This window comes from Balaenoptera acutorostrata, chromosome 4 (assembly GCF_949987535.1).
Source record: "Balaenoptera acutorostrata chromosome 4, mBalAcu1.1, whole genome shotgun sequence".
Classification (NCBI taxonomy): Eukaryota; Metazoa; Chordata; class Mammalia; order Artiodactyla; family Balaenopteridae; genus Balaenoptera; species Balaenoptera acutorostrata.
The window spans coordinates 50,047,558-50,071,849 of record NC_080067.1 but is presented as its reverse complement, the minus strand read 5'-3'; the positions used below and the strand labels follow the sequence as shown (position 1 = coordinate 50,071,849).

The 24,292-nt window shown below is 31.5% G+C and overlaps 1 protein-coding gene across 1 annotated transcript in view; it reads left to right on the top strand.

Moving 5' to 3' along the window:
• SI (sucrase-isomaltase) overlaps nt 1-24,292 on the top strand; it is a 97,857-nt gene that overhangs the window by 51,551 nt on the left and 22,014 nt on the right. Inside the window, exons 23-36 of the mRNA XM_007197556.2 lie at nt 293-463; nt 2,206-2,361; nt 7,313-7,519; nt 8,846-9,000; nt 10,457-10,625; nt 12,269-12,365; nt 12,456-12,568; nt 12,657-12,782; nt 14,276-14,404; nt 15,477-15,587; nt 17,261-17,318; nt 20,318-20,436; nt 21,738-21,825; nt 22,730-22,868. Coding sequence (XP_007197618.2) covers nt 293-463; nt 2,206-2,361; nt 7,313-7,519; nt 8,846-9,000; nt 10,457-10,625; nt 12,269-12,365; nt 12,456-12,568; nt 12,657-12,782; nt 14,276-14,404; nt 15,477-15,587; nt 17,261-17,318; nt 20,318-20,436; nt 21,738-21,825; nt 22,730-22,868 — 1,838 coding nt within the window. The remainder of the gene's footprint in view (nt 1-292; nt 464-2,205; nt 2,362-7,312; nt 7,520-8,845; nt 9,001-10,456; nt 10,626-12,268; nt 12,366-12,455; nt 12,569-12,656; nt 12,783-14,275; nt 14,405-15,476; nt 15,588-17,260; nt 17,319-20,317; nt 20,437-21,737; nt 21,826-22,729; nt 22,869-24,292) is intronic.

Here is a 24,292-nt window from a genome sequence, read left to right as displayed (position 1 = left end):
TACTAAATAATACTAAATTATTAGTATTATCAGCATAAATAAACTCTAAATTATGTGAGATGTAGAACATTTTCTTAGAATTTTGGCTAATTCCTAAGCTCTCTTGTCTAGAGTTTTTCACTTAACAATTTTCATAAAAATATGTATTGGTTAATTATTTTTATTTAGTAAATACACTATAGTTTATATATTTTTAGAACTATAAGATTTAATCAATATAAATACACTTGTTATTTCTGATTTGTATCCAATAACCTTCTACTTGATATATAATATTATATACTTTTTTCAGAACAAATTAGATATTATATGCACACATTCGTCATACCAGGAAGGAACAACTTTAGCATTTGAGACTATAAAAATCCTTGGGTTGATAGACACTGTTACAGCAGTTTCAGTGATAGAAGATAATCAACCAATGAGAGCTCACTACAATTTCACTTATGATATTTCCAACCAGGTAAATTCAATCTTAAAATATTTTAGTTGTCACATACTCTCATATTTAATATTATATAACCATTCAGGCTCTTGGTTTTGTGATTTTTTTTTCTTTATTACATATCTTTCTTTTCCTTTTGTTGGCAATATTCCATTTTAGGTTATCTCAATTTATGTTGAGATATCAACCTTAAGGTGAATTGATACTACTTCTCCCTCTCTATTTAATTTTATCTTGGATATCACTTATGTATGCCTTTCTAATATTTTTTTGATACCATTCTCCTACCCTGAACTCTTACCTACTGCATACAATAAAGAATCTAAAAGTTTTACCTTCTCATTTAAGACTTCTTAAGATAATGATTGAATCCATTTCTTCAATTCTCTCTACTTCTTCTCCTTTCATGAACTCCCTTTGTCCTCAATATATCTTGTACTTCTCTTTCAAATTTTTGTTTACAGTCTCCCCTTCTAGTAGTCCCTTTCTTATCCTCGTTCTTGCCTCGTTTAACAAGTGTACTAGAGAGGGAAAAGGAGTAACAGAATTGGGCTCAAATTCCAGCCCTGCAGTCTGTGCATTTAAACACAATAGATTAATCTCTCATTATCTCAGCTTCCTCATATGTAAATGTCATATTTAATCATAATGTTGCTTCAGGTAAAAAATTAATTATTTAAAATATTAGACAAAAATAATTTAAAACATGAAAGTGATTTTTATTGGCATTTACTTTTCTACCAGTCTTATATTCCTAAATATTAGTAATGTTAGCATAAATTCTAAATTGAGATGTAGGACATTTTCTTAGAGTATTTTTGTCTAGCTTCTAAGCCCTCTGGCCCCGAGTTTTTCACTTAGAAATTTCCATAAAAATATGTATTGGTTAATTATTTTTTATTAGTAAATACACTATAATGTGTATATTCCTAGGACTATAAGAACTAATCAATGTAAATTTAAATAATACAAGCTTATTGAGAACTTTATGCCGCTAACAAGGATTATCAAGTGGGCATAATACAAAATTGTTTTATTATATGTTTTTACAATCCCAGTTTATATCTGTTTCGATTTTTATGCTAATGTAAAGATTTACAAAGACACTTGTAGATACATCTTTCTAATTCTCTTGTGCTTGGACACTATCCTTTCACTTTTTTTTCTTTTTGCATAATACCATGTTATCTCCTCTCTAACTTGTCCCTCAAATATTGTAAGCAGTGGATAAAATTAGGAAAATAAATAAATAATATTCCCCTCCTCTGACTCTGGGAGCCTCCAAATCAATCAAAGTAGTCAACATTTTCTTTCCTTTTTCTTCATTGAGGGGACTAATATTTATGTCATACCTGGTATGCCCCAAGCATTATGCTAGGTGTTTTAAATTTCACATATTATTTATTCATTATCCCCATTTTACGGGGGGCGGAAATTGAAGATAAAACAGGGTAGATAATTTCCCCAGATTCATGAGCATTAAGTATCAGAACTGAGAATTGAACACATCTGGATTTAAAGATAATGTTTTTCATCAGTATTCTATAATTTCTCATAGTTTTGAGAACTGTCTTGAGATTCTAGCTATTTCAGTGGCATGCCATGTTTTCTCTTTTCTATTCTTTCTTTTAGTATTATATTAAAATTATTAATGATTTGATTTGAAGAATTGCTGTGGGGTTGCTGCATTTTAAAAATGTTAAGTATTTTAAAATTGTTCAGTGGTCAGAAATATTCTAATGTTTTCTTTCTCTTCAAAGAATCTACTAATTTACAATCTCATGTTTAACCTTGGAAGAAACTTTACTGTTCAATGGGATCAAACTTTCTTGGAAGCTGAAAAGTTTACTTGTTATCCAGATTCAGACATTGCAACTAAACAACGCTGCGAAGAACGTGGCTGCTTATGGGAAACGGTAATAAGAATTTTAATTATTCATGATATGGCTTTCACATAAATGTTTCAAAGTAAACCGTACATATTATAATTTTAATTCTACAGCATATAAACTAAATTCAGCTAGAGAGGCATTTGGAATTTGAAATTAGGACTTCTAATAGATAATTTATCTTTATCTTAATTAATTCTCCAAAGACATAACTTAGTAAATGCCAGACTAAATGGATGTGTAAGTTGCTTTCCAGGCATTTTGGATAGTGTTACTTTATTTAATAAACTAGAACTCTATTTGTTGCACTCTGTTAGATATTAGTTGTGGCTGACTAGCTTAATTGAGCAAGGTGTTATGCCAGTAGGGACTAGTCTTTCAAAAGCATTGTCTCAAGTTATTAAAATTTCTGAAATTGATTGATGGGCTGTATCTGTTCCACTAAGAGGTGACAATTTCTGCCAGTAATTTTGGTCAAACTTTCAAGAACAGGGCTTCCCTGGTGGTGCAGTGGTTAGGAATCCGCCTGCCAATGCAGGGCACACGGGTTCGAGCTCTGGCCCGGGAAGATCCCACATGCCGTGGAGTAGCTAGGCCCATGCACCACAACTGCTTATCCTGCACTCTAGAGCCCGCGAGCCACAACTACTGAGCCTACGTGCCACAACTACTGGGGCCTGCGCACCTAGATCCTGTGCTCTGCAACGGGAGAGGCCACAGCAATGAGAAGCCTGCGCACCACAAGGAAGAGTAGCCCCCGCTCGCCGCAACTAGAGAAAGCCCACTCACAGCAACAAAGATCCAATGCAGCCAAAAAAAATAAATAAAATAAATTAATTGAAAAAAAAAAACTTTCAACAACAATGATGGTCATTGATAGTAGACTTTTTTACAGAAAGGGATATGGGAAGAGTCCCCTCTTGTTACACTCGTTTTATTTTTTAAATTCTGAACTTTTGGTTACATCATTGGGTTTTGTCAGCAAAAAAAGAAATTATTTCATATAATCAATAAATTAAATGCATGTGTTATAACACTGAGAAGAGTCTAGACATATCTGCCAGCAACTTCCCAGAAATGTTTGCACTTTTATGAGGGAATATATAGAATCTCTGCCACCAGAGAAATGGCCCTCGTTCCTCTCCATTGCTTGATAAAGTAGCATAATCTTTACCATTAGGAAAGTTTATGGAAGAATTGAAGAAAAGAAGTGAGGAGGAGAAAAGATAATGAAATCAATAAAAGCCAAATAGTGAAGTATCTTTCCAATATGCCTCCAAAATCTTCTTTTTAAATTGCAGCTCTTCATTCAAATCCATACCCATTCTCCATTGTATTCAGTGCATGGTCACTTACTCTCATTATCACCTGAAACTAACACAACCTTGTTAATCAACTATACTCCAATATAAAAGTTTTAAAAATGAATATAAATGATGGGTACTAAAGCTCCAATAACTTCTAATAAGAAAATGTGAAAACTTTATTTTTCCCATTGCTATTACTATTAGTATTCAACACCTTATAGATTGTTAAGTCAAACAAGTGAAGCTTTAACATTAGAAGTCCATTAAATATGATGATTTAGAAAATTTATGTTTCTTTAGACCATCCTGTTTATTCGTTGATTCATTTAACAAATACTTGAGAACTACTATGTTCTAGGCACTGTTCTAGATGAACAAAATTAACAAAACCCTCTTCCCTGATAGAGTTTATATTCTAGTGTGAGAAAACAAACAGATAACCTAAAAAATTATGTTTTATGTTAGATAAGTATTATGGAGAACAATAAAGCAGAAAAGGAGAAGGGGGAGTGGAGAATGACAGTGGTGTTACTTTAATGATTGTACACAGAAGGTTTCTTTGAGAAGGTGGCATTTGTTAAAAGTGTTGAAAGAAAGAAAGGAAGGAATAATATTCCAGAAGGAAAATACATCAACCTGAAGTACATCTGAAGTAAGAATGTACCTGGTATAGTCCACAAACAGCAAGGAGGCCATCGTGTCTGAAACAGAATGAGTGAACGGAAGAACAGCAGAAGATGAAATTATAGACTTAGGGGAACAAATAATGTAGATCAATTACTTAGACCATTTTTAGGATTATGATTTTTACTCCGAGATAGAATACTTCTGGAGAGTTTTGAAAAGATGAATGAGAAGATTAAATTTCCATCTTAATAGGACCATAATGGCTTCTGTGTTGAGAACATACTGTTAGAAGAATAAGGCAGGGAGACCAGGAAAGAGGCTGTTACAGTAATCAAAATAAAATATTGGTAGATTGACCCACAGTGGTAATGGTAGAATTAGTAATAAGTGTTTGACTTTTCTGCATATTTTTAAGATAAAGCCAAAAAGGGTTGTTCCTTGATTGGATATAGAATATGAGAGAAGAGTAAAAATGACTTCAAGTTTGTGGTTTAAACAGCTGGAAAAAAGAAAGTTGATAGTAACAAAGATTGACAAAACTGTGTGGAAACGAACATGGAGGGGAAGAGTTAAGATTTAGACAAATTAAGGTTGAAGTACTCAATACAAATCCAAGTGCAGTTTTCCAATTGTGAGATGTAAACTAATGAAATTGAAAATTTTATATCATTGGTAAGATCTAAAATTTAGAGTTAGCATATATACAGTGTTTAAAACCATGTGATGAGAGGACATCATCAAAGGAATGAGCTTGAATAGAAAAGGGAAAAGGTCAAAAACTAAACCCTGAATCATCCAACATTTAGACTCAGGGAAATGATAAGGAACCAGAAAAGAGACTGAGAGCGAATTGTAAAAGAATTAGGTTGAAAACAAAGAAAATGTTGCTTCCTGTCAGCCAAGTGAACAAGGCGTTTCAAGACAGAGAAAATTATCAACTGTGCAAATTATACTTATAAATCAGTAAAATAAGAACTAGAAACTGAAGTATGGATTTGGCAGCATGGAAGTCTTTGGTAACTATTACAAGAGAAATACTGATGGAGTGCTGGGAGGTAAAGCCTGGTCAGAGTGAGAATGAGATTCCAGTAAGAATGAAGAGACAAATTAGAGATAGTGAATATGCGAACCTTTTATATTTTGCTCTAAGGAAAGCATAAAAAAACAGAGCAGTAATTGGAGAAATGAGTGAGGTGACAGTTTCTTTTAAGATGGGAGAAATCAAATTGGTTTATGCCATTGAGAATAACCTATAATAAGTGGAATATTAGTGATGCAGGACAGAGAATTGAGAATTGCAGGAGAAATGTCTTCATTGGCAAGGAGGCGTGGGATTGGGTGCACGAATGAAATGGTTCACCTTAGAAGTGTAGACCATACATATTTTGTAACAGGAGGTAAAGAGGTGGGTGGGTAGTTGTGGTGTTTCGTTCTGATTTTTCTCCCAATTGCTTTCCTTTCCATACTAAAATACTAACGAAAATCATTAGGAGATGATGAGAATAGGGAGGGTTTTTTGTGACTGTAGAAAAAAGGAAAATGTTTTTCAGGGCAGTGTGATAGTGAGTGAACTAGGCAAATATAGTATGATTGCATCTTTTGGACCCACTCTAACTTTCATGATTATATAAAGGGAGAGCAGTCTACATGATTGTGTGCATTTTTCAAGCCATTCAGCCACACGATTGTAGGCACTGAGAATGTAGAGGATAGGTTTTTTCCCAGCATTGTTGTTTTGCACCTGAGTATAAGAAAGCAAGTGAGGGACATAGGGATTGAGATTATATGAAAAGAGGTGGTTTAGATGGGATTTATACAGTTTCCATAAATTAAATCACAAGATTATTTTCATCCTAACTACAAAAAATAACAATGCTGATAAACTACCAAAAAAGATACATGAGAACACATAAAATGATAAAGAGAAAGTGATACTGGGCAGAAAGATAGCTATGAAGCAGACATATACAGACTTCCTAAAGTTGTTTTCTGAAGTCGATCATTTTCCTGGTTCCATTGGCACTCGATTCCATGCCTTTGGAATGAGTACTGAAGTATTCCTATCAGTTAAGGATTGCTTGAAGCTGAAAGTATCAGAGACCTAAAATCTGATTGGATTAAACAAGACAGGATTTATTTTTCTATTACAGAAAAAATCCCAGGCCTAATATTCTGGTATCTAAATGTTGTCAGTGTCCCCTATTTATCATTTGTCTTTCATCCACAAAGTTTTATTATACAATTACATATGCATTCCAGGCTTGGAAGGTGGAAGAGCAAAGGACATCCTAATTTAATCAGCTTATATCCTTTTCTTTTAAGGAGATTTGGGGGGGGGGGTCACATACAACTTCCTCAAAAGAGACTGGGAAATAGAGATGGGCACATTGTTTCTTCCAACAATATAGTAATTTAATAAGAAAGATGGGAGAATGGATTGTGGTAATGCAACTGGCCATCAATGCTACAGTGTTTCATTCTTTTTCTGAAGTCTTAGCTTCCACCCCTATACAAACCAATTAACCTTGATCTTTGGCCACAATTCCTATTATAATACTGGCCAGGATGTAATCAACCAATAGAAAGACCAGTCATGAAATAAGGAATAATATACTTTGATTATAAGTAAAAGAAAAGAACTTTAAATTCATGCCACTCTGAGGGTTATTGTAGAGTCATTTTACACAGAAAAAAGGCAGTAATCAATATGAAGTGTAAAAACAAGCTTGGGATCAAAAGTTATGAGTAATATACTTAATTATTTTCAGAGACAACAAAATCATCTATATTCTGAATTGAAAATCTATGACATTTGATTGTTCTGCTCTACCTGTCTATCTTTAGAGTCAAAATATAAATATTCTAAACATTTTAGTACATGGTGTGTCATGTTGCCTAATAGATATTTTGTGCTATGACTGCAATTTCATTTTAGTATTAAACAATAGCATTCATAAATCATACAACATGTGATTAACATGTCTACCTTATTTTCTTTTTAATATTACAGTGCTTACAATTTCTGACAATTGTCTTGTTTTTAGCCTCCTTTAGGATCCAAAGCACCTGAGTGTTACTTTCCTAAAGAAGACAACTCTTACTTAGTCCAGTCAACTCATTACTCATCAGTGGGTATAACAGCTGACCTCCAGCTGAATACTGTAAAAGCTCGAATAAAGCTACCTTCTGATCCCATCCCAACTCTTCATGTGGAGGTGAAATATCATAAAGATGATATGCTGCAGTTTAAGGTATGTTTAATATAAACTATCTCAATGCATGATTCATCTCTCAAGACAGATTTTAAATAGATTTGGTGCTTGGATTTTTCATGTAATACTAAGGATTATTAATTGGGTTGATGACATTTTGATTCTATAAAGTAAAGCTTTTTTTTTTCCTACAGAGCCCATAGCTAGATGAACAATAAATAAATTTTTTTGTTTTTGCTAACTTTGTGAAAAATTAAACATATAGTGGTGATTTTTTAATTATTTAAATTCTTGATAAATTGATAAATCACTTAGAATTGGACTATGTTGGTTGTCCCATTAAAATAAACAAAACAGAAAAAAATAAACACAATAGGATGCTTACTGTTTCCATTATTTCTTTTTAAACAGTGATCTGATTTTTCTGGCCAATGCAATAAGAAATACAAAAGAGATCATTTCTTTCAATAGTTACACTTAGCAATTATTTTTTACTTAACAGCTCCAAGTGAATCCATTAAGAAAACTATTAGAAATAGTACTGACTCATATATGACAAATGGAAAGCAATTTCAACTCATACAATCAAGAAAAATACTAAGACCTTACAAGCAGACATTTAACAGAAGAAGAAATAAAATTTGGAATAAAATATTAAAGTACTTATACTCATTAAAAATAAAAGGAACTAAAGGCAAATACAAAGAATAGGAAAGCTAAATGTTGAATAATCATGTAGAAAATGGTTTATCCTCATCAGCAAGGAAATAAATGACAGTTTGAGAAATAAATGCTTTTTAGTTTAACATATAATAGTATTAGAGTACACATTTTAGTGAGAATAATAATTAGTACACTAATTCTGGAAAACAGTTTACCAATAGTTTATCAAGGATCCTACAAATGTTAGAATACTCTGACCTAATGCTATCACATAAGTAATGTACTGAGGAAATAAAGACATGAATGAAGATAAATTAGCATTAATATTCATTGTAAGATCATACATAAGGCAAAAATATTGAAACAACTTTGTCTAACCATGAGGTGATAAATAATTTTGTGTAGGCATATAAGTGAATATTTAGCTTTAAAGTTCTCTTTTTGAAGATTTCTCATTGTATGGAAAAATGAATTATAAAACATTAAAACAGGTAAAATACAATACATAATTTGAGTCCATTACATATCTATTTATGTGTATGGAATTCTATATAGATATATGTGCCATGGATACAAAATTAGGAATTATAAGAATTCTAAATATTCTTGTCTGAACCATTATTTAAATTATTTAATGATATGTACCTAATATGTTGGCAATAAGAACAAAACATATCAGTTTTCATTATTTCTCTGTAATAGATTTATGACCCCCAAAATAAGAGATATGAAGTTCCAGTACCATTAAACATTCCAGCTACACCGACAAGTACTTATGAAAATAGACTTTATGATGTTGAAATCAAGGAAAATCCTTTTGGCATCCAGATTCGAAGGAGAAGCACAGGAAGGGTTATGTAAGTGATTCAATTATTTGATATGAAAGATATTTTCACTGTGCTAGCATGTCATCACACCAAAAGTGGTTTTAGGTGTATGTATTAAATAATTTGGCTTATTTTAATATTTAAAAACTAAAGTTAGCAAACCATTAACAATTGGTGTAAAATTTTATTTACACTTTGGATGTGATGAATTTCATTATTAAATATCAGACCCATTCTTCTAATCAAGTTGAGAACCAAAACCAAGACTCCTATTGAAAAGCATTATTAAATATCAGACCCATTCTTCTAATCAAGTTGAGAACCAAAACCAAGACTCCTATTGAAAAGCAAGTTGTCAAAATAAGTAGTTGGAAATGTGTTATGTAAATATTTTATTAGAACTATTGAAATTGGAGTTTTTTTGGTCCTGGAATTTGATAGAGTTAATACTATCTTTGCCAGGAATTGATGAAAGGAAATTAAGATATACACATATAGATTTTTTTATGTCTAATGAATAAATATAAATTTTAAAATATTACCTTTATTTGGTAAAAAGCTCTACAAACTACAGTGTATTAAGAGATACTTCTATGTAACTTAAGCTTGCCCTGTGATCCTTTACAAGATGCTGTCACGATGTGTTCAGGTATTGTCAGTATGGATACAAATAATGAAGAAAATTATGTTTATATTGTTTTAAAATTTTGTTGTTATGATAATAGTTTTGTTCCAAAGGATAAGAAGCAAAATGATTTTGTAGAAAATTCCTGATGCAGAGGCATTATTTATTGTTATTCAGGAAGCATTATTCTTTAGTAAATACTTTTCCAAAATCATTAATATAAAAATTTGAATATGTCTCAAATTCTCTTTAATACTTATGTTTCCTTTCCCTGCCAACTTTCTTTTCTTCTTCTTTTATCTTCTTCTTGCAAATGACATTCTCTGAAACACATTTCTTCTGGATTTCTTCATAAACACGTGTTTTTATAAATACAAAACAAAAGAAGAAGTAGAAAATGATTGGGAATAGTAATAGAGAGAGTTTAGAATTAAAATATCCATTATACCTTATAGTTTATTTTGATATTGATTTCTTTTTATTCTATATGTAGTAAAAATTTATTGATTATCTCAAGGGAACAGGACAATAAAGGACTTTCAATTCCTAGGACATATATTACTTCTAGGTCATATATTATAATTTTATATTAATTTTATTTTAAAAAGCAATATATGTCTAAAGACAAACGTGTAGCCATAATATGATTATGAATATATGAAACATATTTTAGATATTCCTTAACTTAGCCAAAAAAATGTATTGGAAAAATTACCTATTTCCGTTTGTATCTGGGTATGATAAGACCTATAGAGAAAAATACTATTGATTTTTGTATCACCTAAGAAAGAATTACCATTATTATTTGTGATACCATTTGTATGTGTATACAGGAATATAATTGTTTTCTTTTGTTTTCAGTTGGGATTCTCGCCTTCCTGGATTTGCTTTTAACAACCAGTTCATTCAAATATCTACACGCCTGCCATCAGAATATATATATGGTTTTGGGGAAGTGGAACACACAACATTTAAGCGAGATCTGAACTGGCATACTTGGGGAATGTTCACAAGAGACCAACCACCTGGTGTAGGTACCAATATTTGACTACCCCAAGTGGCAACTAAGACCATGATTCAGACCCCAGCCACTTCTTTGTAGGCCTGTACTTCAATATTGAAGCAATGAAAGGGGGCTAGAAATCCCAAGAGCTGCTAGAGTGATTTTCTGAAAAACAAATGAAAAGTCACCATAAATTACAGGTGAAAGTAGAGGATTGAATGGATAACCTCATTGACTACAGTGAGAAGTGAGGTTGTGACCCAATTCCTTACCCTCTCAACTGCATAGAAAGAACATTCAGATTCATAATCCCCTGTCAAATACATGTTTACTTTCAGCTTTTAGAAAATAATTGGCTTCTCCTTGAAATTTTTTTCTACTCCTTAGATAAAGATTTGATGCTTTTTCCTTTGTTACCCTAAGCTGCAGTTGTGCATTTTTATGAGGTTATATTGCAAGTTACAGCTTTAGAAAATGTTTTTATATGCTCATATCCTTTTTCCCAATGTTTTGTCTTATTAATGGTGTACATTTCATGAATATTTAATACATTGCACAATTGATATAAACTATAATTATTCTAAACATATAATGGAAAATACATTTTAATAAAAATACTAGCTCATTTCCATTTTTCACATGTGATGTGAACTTAAAGGATATATTCAGTATGAGATTATAAATGTGTATAATGTCATAACCACTTTTTATTGTTAGGTGATCATACAACTTTTATTTGTATCACAATAGTTCAGACTTATGAAAGCTGTTTTTCATTTATTCCCCTTGAAAGAATATGTTCTACCAAAATTTACCTCTTTAAAATCCTTCAGGGACTTCCCTGGCAGCCCAGTGGTTAAGACTCCACGCTTCTGCTGCAGGGCACGGGTTCAATCCCTGGTCGGGGAAGTAAGATCCTGCATGCCCTGCAGCAGGGCCAAAAAAACAAAACAAAACAAAAAAACCTTCAACATTAGTATTAGCATTATTAGGTTAATATAACCTTGATTCTCAATATATAAATTTTCTTTCACATGCTAATCAGTTACTGGGATTCAGTGTGTGTCAATGATATCAATTTGATTAGGGATCATCAACTTGTAAGTTTTGTAACCTTGACAAGATATTTCACGACCCTGACTATAGATTTTCTATTGTGAAAAATGAAAAGATCTAGCTGAAAATGAAATTAAATGCTTTGTATATAAACAACATATTATTGTTTAAAATATTATCAAAATATTATATAAACTTAAATATTATCACATTAAGTACTTAAGGAGTTTGAGTACTTCGATCAGTTTAATCATTTATAGAACATTCTATTATTAAAAGAGAAGTACAAATTTATAAATAAATTAAGGCACATAACCTGTGAAAAGAAACCCAACTATTCTAAAACCAATGGTTTTTTATATAAATTAATGTGGCAGTATTTGTGAGTGTTACACATTTGTATATTCATTCTCATTCTCTAATGCAGTAATGCTTCAAATAATAAATAAATTATTTTCTAAAAAAATGTGTTTAATTCAATCACAGTTTATGTGTGCAATGAAGGAACATTTAAATTCCTAGTTTCAATCGTAGAGTGAATTTAAATATTACATTTACAAAATTCACATTCTATTATTATTTAAATATATATTGTTGTTTTTTTTTAATTTTAGTATAAACTTAATTCCTATGGATTTCATCCCTATTACATGGCTCTGGAAGATGAGAGCCATGCTCATGGAGTTCTCTTACTTAACAGCAATGCAATGGGTAAAACAATTTTTTTTAGTTTATCATATTTTATGTGACTCTTTAATAAAATAACATAGATAAAAATGTAATCATATTTTGGACTTCCAGATGTTACATTTCAACCAACTCCTGCTCTAACATATCGCATAATTGGAGGAATCTTGGACTTTTATATGTTTTTGGGCCCATCTCCAGAAGTCACAACAAAGCAATACCATAGAGTATGATTGCACATTTTAAAAAAAATAAAGTTTTTTTATAATATAAAGTATTTCTCTTTGTTCACAAATAATTTTTTTTTTTTCAAAGGTAATTGGCCAACCAGTCATGCCACCTTATTGGGCTTTGGGATTCCAGTTATGTCTTTATGGGTACAGAAACACTTCACAAGTTGAAGAAGTATATAATGACATGCTGGCTGCTCAGATCCCCTATGTATGTATATCAATTTTTAAAACGGTGTTAAATATGTCATCTATAAAAGCAGAATGAAATAATTAAACACATATACTTTAAAATTATTTTAAGCATTTGGCAAAAATCAGTGCTTGTTAGTAGCGCCAAATGAATTGGATATGAGATTTTATTAGTAGTCTTTATCAGATAGATAAAGGGATAATACCATTCCTTTTCCTTCTTTTTCCCGTGTTCCATGACTGTGAGTTGTACTAAACAAGTCACTGTGCACTTGCTTTTCTCTCAGAAGCTTTCGATCTCATAGGTAGTCAAACACATTTCTTCTCTTCTCATTAAATGAGAGTAAGAGTCCATAGGAACCTATTTCATCAACTAATGTGACAAATTACAGAAAAAGAATTCGAGGTGAAACAATGATTTTTACCATGGAATAGACAATAGTTGTCATATTAGAATACAGAATTAGTTGGCTTGCAGAATATCTTCTTCCCTCAGTGTTTGGGAAACTAAATATTCTTAAGTATCCAGAAATAATCACTTCTTGTGATTTTTATTTTTTAGCAAGATTAAGGAACCTCAGGGATCCTCCTGGTAACATTTAAACATTGAAATCTAGATTGCTTTGTATATAAGAACTCATTCTAAGAAGAGTAAGAAGGACCTCATTTATAAGACATCAGTACATATAGTAGAATCCAATATATGGTTCCTAAATGCATTATTATAGGGAAATTAATTGTTTAGGTTGATGATGTAGCAATATGCAAGTGAAAAAAGTGTTTTAAAAAGGAGATTTTTTTCATTATTAAGTCTACTATGCTAGCCATATTTTCATAACACCTAGAAGAAGAAACTGTCTATTAACAGAAAATAATTTTTTAAATGTTATTTAGGCCTAAATTAAAGATTTCATAAAGTATTTATTAGTTTAAGTATATTTGTAAATACCTACTTGTAAACAATATTTTGCTTATTTAAGCTTGGGCTGTTATTTCAAAAATGACTTTGGTGGATAATAAAAGAATAATTTTGTAATTATTGATGGATTTACTAATAATTCTTTCTTCCCCTTTGGCAATATTAGAATTATTTGAAATTATCCATTATTTGCTTTGTGTTTCCAGAAATAGAGCAATACCTATTTCTATATATTGTACAAAATTCCAAATTGCCATTTAATATAATTTCATAACCTCATAAGTCCCTTACTCCTGTGTCTTCCTATTTCCTTTGGAAATTATATAACAAAAGATACTGATTTGAGAGAATTTGTACTTCTAAATCAAAATTACTATTTAATGGACTGTTAACAAAACAGAGCACTTACACGAACTTGCTTTTAGAATATTTTGCATCTATACATGCTACTTTTATTTCTTGAACATTACATTAGTTGATTAATTCTCTTAGGAATTGAAACTTTCATATTGCTATTACTTTCATAAGTATAATAGAATGTGACAAACTCACTCTATTGAATCTTACCCCGCTAAAATTCTCATATCTTTCAGGATGTTCAATACACAGACATTGATTACATGGAAAGGCAGCTAGACTTTACGATTGATGAAGAATTCCGTGACCTTCCTCAGTTTGTTGACAAAATAAGAAGTGAGGGGATGAGGTACATTATTGTCCTGGTCAGTGTTTATATTTTATATTCTATCTGAGCCTTATTATCTTAGTTTTGTTAAGATTTCTCTCCTGAATGAGGAGGGAAAAGGTGTTTCAAAATGTGAGGTATACAATTTTGGATTGTACTCCCAAATCTAAATCTTTCTTCCTTTAATACTTCATTTCATTTACATGGCTGCCACAGGCTACCTTCATTCTTAGGTGTATCCTTAGAGATTTAAGACTAAATAAAGCTGGGAATCAAAGGCAGGTTGTTTTCTAGTAATCACCCAAGCTACAGACTGGTCTCAGTTTACAGACACTATCACAAAGTGATGATGGATTTTCTATTCCTATACAATTCTCAACTTATTCTCTGGGACTGCTTCTTATGCTTGTCATGTTTAAAAATTTTCCTTCAAGTTAGTGATTCAGGGGCTTCCCTGGTGGCACAGTGGTTAAGAATCCCCCTGCCAATGAAGGGGACATGGGTTTGAGCCCTGGTCCAGGAAGACCCCACATGCCACGGAGCAACTAAGCCTGTGCGCCACAACTACTGAGCCTGTGCTCTAGAGCTCGCGAGCCACAACTACACTGAGCATATGTGCCACAACTACTGAAGCCCGCGTGCCTAGAGCCCGTGCTCCGCAACAAGAGAAGCCCCCGCTTGCCACAAGTAGGGAAAGCCTGCGTGCAGCAATGAAGACACAACGCAGCCAAAAATAAATAAATAAATAAATTTATAAAAAAATGTTAGTGATTCAGTGGGAAGAATATTTCATCAATATCTTACAGAAAGCAAGGTAGGTAGCCAGAAATCCCATGGAGAAATAAAAACAAAGCAAAAAACACCTTTAATCTTGCTTGAAATCATAGCTAATACATTTTCAAAAGTTCTTAAATTTTCCTTCTAGGGAATTTAGAAGACAATCTAACTAGAACAAAAAAGTTTATGCCATCAGTCCCTTTGTCAGTCCATGTGAGAATACAATATAATGATAATCTAATAATGGAAAATTGTAACATTTTATAACAGCTACTCAAGTGGCTATACTTTAATACCATGGTTACCTGGATTGTATTTCATTTTAATTTTAGGATCCAGCAATTTCAGGAAATGAAACGAAGCCTTACCCTGCCTTTGAAAGAGGACAAGAGAAAGATGTCTTTATCAAATGGCCTAACACCAATGATATTTGTTGGGCAAAGGTACTGAATTGATATCTTGAAAGAAAATAAGTATAAAAATGCTATTTGAAAGTTTCTATTTAATTAAGCCACAGTTAAAAACATATTCAGAGGGAGAGATGTAATGACTTAATAGGAAATAAATAAAATAATACTCTTTGAGTTCAATCCAAATTATTAGAAACAAAGAAAGAATTTATATGTCCTATGTCCAAATACTATTTGTTTCATCTTTAAATTGTCTTTTATTGTATTTCTTGGTACCTCTTGTGTTTTATTATAAAACTGACATTAATAATATGGTTATTCGTTATTCTATACTACATGGGTCATTTAAATGTTTGTACTTCTCTTAAAAACATCTCATTGATAAAAGAAACAATGTTTGTAAAAGCTATACTTATAGTATTCCTGACTTGAACAGGGAATATAATTCATTTTATTTCATTTAAGCAATAATATCCCGACCTGTGTATATTAACACATTATAGAAAGCATCCTGATTTGGCTTACATATAAAGAGTAAAGAAAAAATCCACTAGTTATAACTAGAATGAAAAAAATCCCATAATGGGAGATGTAATTAAATGAAATATGGGAGCCTTTTTGGATCTTGGACCAAAAATAGAAGTGCTAAAATTCGAACATGGACTGTAGATTAGTTAACAATATTCTACTAATGTTAATTTCTTGGTTTTGATAATTATACAGTGGTTATAAATATGTTAACATTAGGGGAAGCACAGTGAAGTATATAGAAAAACACTAGGTATAACGTTTGTGACGTTTCTATAAGTCTGAAAATATTTCAAAATAAAAAGATAAAAGTAAAATAGAAAAAATTATGTGATAAACAGTGAAAAATCATAATGTTTTAAGAAACATTACATGTATACATTACTGGCTATAGAAAGAGATTTTTTTTCTTCTTACTTTCTCCTCATTTTATATTTTCTCATTCTATACATTTTCTCAGATTTCTACCTTTCAAGCACTATTCTCTATCAGCAACTAATTCCTTTTATGTAATTACCACTCTGTGGATTATTTACATTTTTATATGGTACTTTCTAATTTCTACAACATAGATTCAAATCCCAGAGATTTTGGCCTGATTGTATTTGGGCTCTGTTCTGTGTCTGTGGTTGCGGTAGAAGAAAACATTGGTAGGAAGGGGGGCAGGGGCTGGAGTAGGCATGTGGGGCAGAGGAGGATTTAGTACTAACTGCAAAAACCAAGAGGATATTTGCCTCAGCATGGCATCATCCAACTCAGATCTTCAATTCCTTTCATATAAAAATATACTTTTTGTTTTTAGATTTTAATCCTGGAGTAATTGTAGAAAGAGTTTTAATATACCACATTAAATTAAATTTAGAATATGCTTTTCATATTAATTCTTGACCAGACCTTTTGGTTACATGCATTGTTTTCAAAATCGCTACCGACCACAAAGGATGGTATTCTTTTCCTTATTTGCCCTACTAAAGAGGAGATTAATATGGAAAATGGGAATAGTTTGCAAATGATACATATACCAGAACACAAACTGAAAAAAAATAATTGAAGGAATTACTGATCTGGGGATCTTGAGTCTGTAATATGCTTCTAAAACTCTATTACACTTTGTTTACAACAGTCATACCACATTGAATTTATTTTGAACTGGTTTCCCATTTCTTCTGTCTTTGTAGGTTTGGCCAGATTTGCCAAATGTAACAAAAGATGAAAGTCTAATAGATGAAGCTGTTAATATAAGTTTCATATTGATTAACTATTTAACTGAAAGAAATTCAGCACTGGAATTTAATGATGACTTTGGCCAATAATTCAATCTGAATACTTTCCTTAAAAAAGTGATGGCTTATTTTCTAATTCTCTATATCAGACCATATTAAATCAGATTTATTTATTTTTTTAAATACCAACATGTTTCAGTCACTCTATGAAGCAATTTTACATTTTATTGTATTTAATCCAAGGAACAATTCTTTTTTTTTTAATTTAATTTTATTTTTTTTTGTAGTAAGAATGCTTAACATGACACTTACTTACTCTTAAAATTTTAAGTTTAAGATATAGCATCCTTCACCCTAGGGACAGTGTTGTACAGCAGATCACTAGAACTTATTCATCTCGTGTAATTGACACTTTATGACTATTGAATAGCAACTCCCAATTACCCCTGGAACCCCAGGCCCTGGCAACTACCATTCAACTCTCAGATTCTATGAGTTTGACTATTTTAGATACCTCATATAAGTGGAATTGTGCAGTATTTGTCTTTCTATAAATGGCTGATTTTACTCAGCATAGTATCCTTAAGGTTTATTCATGTTGCCCCGTATTGGAGAATCTCCTTCTTTTTAAAGACTGAATAGAATTCCATTGTATATACCACATTTTCTTTATCAATTCATCCATCAATGGACATTTAATTTCAATATCTTCACTCTTGTAAATAATGCAGCAATAAATATAAGAGTTCAGATACCTCTTCAAGATCCTGATTTTAGGTCTTTTTGGATAAATGTCCCCAAATGGGAGTGCTGGATCATATGGTAGTTCTATTTTTAATTTTTGGAAGAATTTCAATACTGTTTTTCTCAGTGGCTGCACCATTTTTCATTCCCACGAACAGTGTACAGGCTTCCAATTTCTCCACATCTTCACCAACACTTGTTTTCCCTGTTTTTTGGATAATAGACATCTCAACAGGTGTGAAGTGATATCTCACTGTGGTTTTGATTTGCATTTCCCTGATGACTAGTGATGTTGAACCTCTTTTCATCTATCTGTTGGCCATTTGTACATGTTCTTTAGAGAAATGTCTATCCAAATCTTTGCCCATTTTCTAAGTGGGTTATAGTGTTTTCTCTATTGGGTTGTAGGTTACCTTTTCACTTTGTTGATTGTTTCTTATTCTGTGCAAAAACTTTTTAGTTTGATGTAGTCTCACTGGTCTATTTTTGTTTTTTTGCCTGTGCTTTTGGTGTCATATCCATAAAATCTTTGCCAAGACCATTGTCATGAAGCTTTTCCCTTATGTTTTTTCCTAGAAGTTTTGCAGTTTTGGGTGTTACATTTAGGTCTTTAGTCCATTGTGGTTTGATTTTTGTCTACGGTGTAAGATAAGGATCTGATTTCATTCTTCCACATGTGAATATCCAGTTTTCCCAGCACCATTTGTTAAATAGACTATACTTTCCTCATTGTATATTCTTGGCACCCTTGTCAAAGATCAGTTGACTATACATGTGTGGATTGATTTCTGGGCTCTTTATTCTGTGCCATTGGCCTATGTGTTTATTTTTATGCCAAGACCATACTTTTAATTACTGTAGCTTTGGAATATATTTTGAAATCAGGAAATGTGATGCCTTCAGCTTTGTTCTATTTACTCAAGATTATTTTGCCTATTCAAGGACTTTCATGGTTCCAAATACATTGTAGAATTGTTTTTTATATTTCTGTAAAAAATGCTATTGGGATTTTGACAGGGGTTGCATTGAATCTACAGATTGCTTTCAATACTATGGACATTTTAACAATATTAATTATTTCAGTTCATGAGCATGGATTATCTTTCTATTTTTCTGTTTCTTCTTCAGTATCTTTCAGAAATGTTTTGTAGTTTTCAGTGTACAAATCTTTCATCTCCTTAGTCAAGTTTATTCCTAAATATTTTATTGTTGTTTGTTGCTAATGTAAATGAGATTATTTTCCTTTCAAACAGTTTATTTTAGTCTATAGAGATGTAACTGATTTTTGCATGTTGATTTTGTATCCTGTAACTTTCCTGAATGTATTTATTAGTTCTAATAGTTATGTGTGTGTGTGTGTTCTTTAGAGATTTCTACATATAAGATTACATCGTCTACAAACAGGGACACTTTCACTTCTTCCTTTCTGATTAGGATGCTTTTTTTTCCCCCTTATTTATTTCTAGTTATTTGGGCTAGGATTGCCAGGACTATGTTAAATAGAAGTGGCAAGAGTGAGCATCCTTGCCTTGTTTCTGATATGAACTAAAATTCTGAAAGTTTTTTTCTAAATGAGTATGATATTAGCTGTGGGCATTTATTATAGAGCCTTTATCATGTTGAGGTAATTTCTTTCTATTCCTAGTTTGTTGAAAGTTTTTATCATGAAAGAGTGTTGAATTTTATCAAATAGATTATCTGCATTGCTTATTGATATGACTATGTGATTTTTATCATTCGTTCTGTTGATGTGCTGAATCACAATGATTGATTTTTGTATGTTAAATAATCCTTGCCTCACAGGGAAAAATCCCACTTATTCATGGTGTATGATCCTTTTAATGTGCTGCTGAATGTGATTGCTAATATTTTGGTTGAGGATGTTTGCATCTCTACTCATCAAATATTGTTAGGTTGTCTGAAACTAGAAATGTGTCCATTTCTTCTAGGTTATCCAGTCTGTTGTATAATTATTTACCATGGCCTCTTACAATCCTTTCTATTTCTGTGACATCAGCTGTAATTCTCATCTTCTCATTTTTTCTTAGTCTAGCTAACAGTTTGCAAATTTTGTGTATGCTGTCTATAAGAAACTCAGTTTAGATTTAAGGACACACATAGGCTTGAGTGGCTAGAGGAAAATCATACACATTCATTAAAGTTGAAATCAGGCTGCCTTCACTATCACTTGTGAATCTGACAGATAAATGTCCGACTGACTGGTCTCTCTTATGACTTTCTATATGTGGGTCTAAATTTTGTTTCTACAGGCTTCCAGAGCTCATGTAGCTTTTCCAGATTTCTTCAGGAACTCCACAGCAGAGTGGTGGACAAGGGAAATTATAGATTTCTACAATAACCATATGAAGTTTGATGGCTTGTGGATTGTAAGTAAACTCCAAGAAATTTATATTTTAAGTTATTTATTGTGTATTGATTATGCAAAATTCTTACTAGATTGTAATAATGTTAAAGTATTCTTTATGAAATTAGCTCACTCATTTTTTCCATAGAACTTTCTTATGCAAAAGACTGCTAAAATGCAGTTTTAACAATTCAGTTTAAGTATTTAGTTGCTTTTTCCTGAATATTAAAGTTGAATATTTTCAACTTGACCAAGAGACCAAAATAGTCTCTTCATATAATGATTTATAAATGCTTATGAATATTTATTTTATTTTCATTCGATATAGATATAAGTCTCACACTCGACTGTCAGTCTTTGGTGTAAGAAGCCATAAACTCTTACAGATGTAGCAAAATCATCTTCTAAATAATATCCTAATTTTAACTTTAAAATGCTGGCAATAAGATTTTTAATATAGTTTTGAGATAGCATAAAAAGAATTTACTTTATCACAAGTAAATATGTAATACAGGAGATATTTACATAATACTTATCTAGATTTTTGGAGGTGACATTTCTACTCTGCTGATTTTTCAACATGCATGCATTAATTTACTTACTTTTTTAATTAAAGAAACTTATAGGGGTGCTGTTATGTACAAGCCTTGAGTATGTAAAGTTGTATAAAGATAGTTTTTTTAATTCATGGGAAATACAGGTTTATTTTATATATAAAGTTATGTACTATAAGGGATTCCATTAAATATATCCCCAATAATTGTATCTTGATTCAGAAAAGATAACCTTTTTATGATGGAGGAATCACCTTTAAATGGCAACTAATTTGTATATTTATATGATGGTCCGTTTATATATGGTTACTAAAATTCTGAAATGTGTATTCAATAGAGATACTTTTGAAATTTTCTGTATTTGTAAACTATTATCTTGTGGTTTTAAAAACCACTAACCATTGTTTTAAAAAAATTGATACAAGGCTCCAGGGCAGAAGTGGAGGGAAAGACATGGGGGAATATACACTATTATAATTTAATGTCTAGAAACATAGAAAACAATTCACTTTTGTATAGATTTTATCTACAGAGAAAAATAGGACATTTTATGGTTTTCAAAAGGAGATGTGAATTGTAAAATGTTAAGAAAGACTGAGCTAAACTAAATTCTTTAGTATTGTTGAGATGCCTTATACTTTTGCTTTTTAGAATAGTAAAGTTCTATTACTCAAATATCCTACTTTAATTTACTGGGTCTCTGAATTAGTTATTTTAAGAAGATATGCCCTAAATTTGTTTTTTGTTTACTTTGCTTTCTCTTATTAAGGATATGAATGAACCATCAAGCTTTGTAAATGGAACAACTACTAATCAATGCAGAAATACAGAGCTAAATTATCCACCTTATTTCCCAGGTACAATATTGCTGCTGTGCCTTGGATGTTATCATGCTATTATTATTTATTAATCAGGTTTATATACCTTATGACATAGAGAACAGGATTCACATTTCCAATTCTCACTACCCATCTACACACTGGACCACACCTCAACCCATTACCAATATAATCTAAATCATCTAACATTACTTCGAGAAGAAAACTCAAGAAACATGTTTTATCTATATGAATACATTTCTAAATTTGAAATTGTTACTTTGATTTTCTTAAGAATCTTCCCAGATTTGAGAATTCTCAATATTCTTTAAGATAAAAAATTAAAATCTTTTATAAAGATTTTTTAAAGTTTTTCTTTATTAGGAAAAAAGTGAAAGAATGCTAACAACACTTCTTTGGTTGTCCCTGACCTAGGAGGGAAAAGTACAGTCTTCCAGCATTCATCCTCATGCTCTTATGTAGGCAGTAAACTGCATAAACAGTTACATCTAAAGTGATGACAAAGCTCTGAAAATTTGCATCTGAAACTGAGAAAATATACCAGGGCTTTATGTTAGCAAATGGATTTTTTTTAAAAAAAATCTATTTAATCAGTATTTCTCATCTAAATGCATAAAATATAGTAGACTTTTCAGAGTACACTTACTTTTCAGGTTTTTATGAGTTCATGTTAATTAGTGACATTTTTATTATTGAATATAGTAAAATTGTGCACATATTTTCCAGTCACAACTGTAACTGCAATCACATTGCAGACCATTTTTTCATTTATAATTAGCATAAACAAAGTGCACAAATGGTTAAAAATCAATAATATTTTCAAACAATGATTAATGTTTTGCCAAAATAATTTATAGTTACAATTTACATATTTCAATATAGGTTACTTTATAACATTTTAATTTTTTTTAATTCTCCCCAGAACTCACAAAAAGAACTGATGGATTGCATTTCAGAACTATGTGTATGGAAACTGAGCAGATTCTTAGTGATGGATCATCTGTTTTGCATTACGATGTTCACAATCTATATGGATGGTCACAAGCGAAACCTACTTATGAGTAAGCAATCTTCATTATTATCGTTTCTGACTCTTATTTTTTAGATATTAGATTTAATGTTACCTCTTTTGAGTCCTTCCCTGCTGACCTTATCTTACTTGGTCCTTCATGGCACTTAGAATAATTGTCTCTCTCTCTCTCTGTATCTTTGTTTTAAATTTTTATCCAATTCCCAAAAGAACCCTGAACCATTTTATTTTGTTCCCCAGTATGCGCCCAGCTTATAGTAGCAAAATGCCTAACAAATAGTCGGTGCTCAAAGAATAATTTTTAATGAATAATTGAGTAAATAATATAGTTTGATGTCACTAATTAAAACATGAAAGGTTGGCTAAATCTGCTATTTAAATCCATTATTAACAAATAAGAATATATGTCAATGACCTTAAGCTTCTCAAACTTTAATATCCATATTAAACAAAATCTTATATGCAGCTAATGATGATGGAATACAGGCCATTCTTTGAGTATCAAGTCTTTATTAACACTGTGCAATAAAATGTTCTGCAATGATAGAAATGTTCTATAATTCTCTGTTGTCCAGTGTGGTAGCCACTAGCCATATATGGTTGTTGAGCAATGTGGTTAGTGTGACTCAGGAATAGAATTTTAAATTTTATTTAAATTTCATAAATGTAAATTAAATAGCCCCACATGGCTAGTGGTCACTATATTACACAGTGCAGCTCTAGATCACTGGTTCTTAACTACACACTATAATCAACTGGAGATTTTTTTTTTTTTATATTGGAGTATATTTGATTTACAATGTTGTGTTAGTTTCAGGTGTAGAGCAAAGTGATTCAGTTATATGTATACATATATATATTCTTTTTCAAATTCTTTTCCCATTTAGCTTGTTACAGAATATTGAGTAGAGTTCCCTGTGCTATACAGCAGGTCCTTGTTGGTTATCTATTTTAAGTATAGTTCAAACTGAAGATTTTTAAATAAATGCTGATTTAATTAGTCTGAACTATAGCGTAAGCATCTGAATTTTTAAAAATCCCCCAGGTGGTTCTAATGAGTATCCAGGGTTGAAAACCACGGCTCTAATATATGACAGAAGTTGGTAAAAGAATGAAAAGCATTTTGGAGTAAAGGGTATGGGTAATATTTCCTCACTTAGTGAAACATGCTTATCTTATATCTAGCACCAAACTCTTTTTCAACCTAGAATATGTGAATTATTTAAGATATTATTACATGAATGAATGACTACAGATTTGTTGACCAAATCCCAATGTAGGGGCACTAAGAACACGCAGAAAGACTAAGGAATGTCAGCAGGACAGGAATAAAGATACAGAGAATGAACTTGAGGACACAGGGAAGGGGAAGGGCAAGCTGGAACAAAGTGAGAGAGTAGCATTGACATATATGCACTACCAAATGTAAAATAGATAACTAGTGGGAAGCAGCTG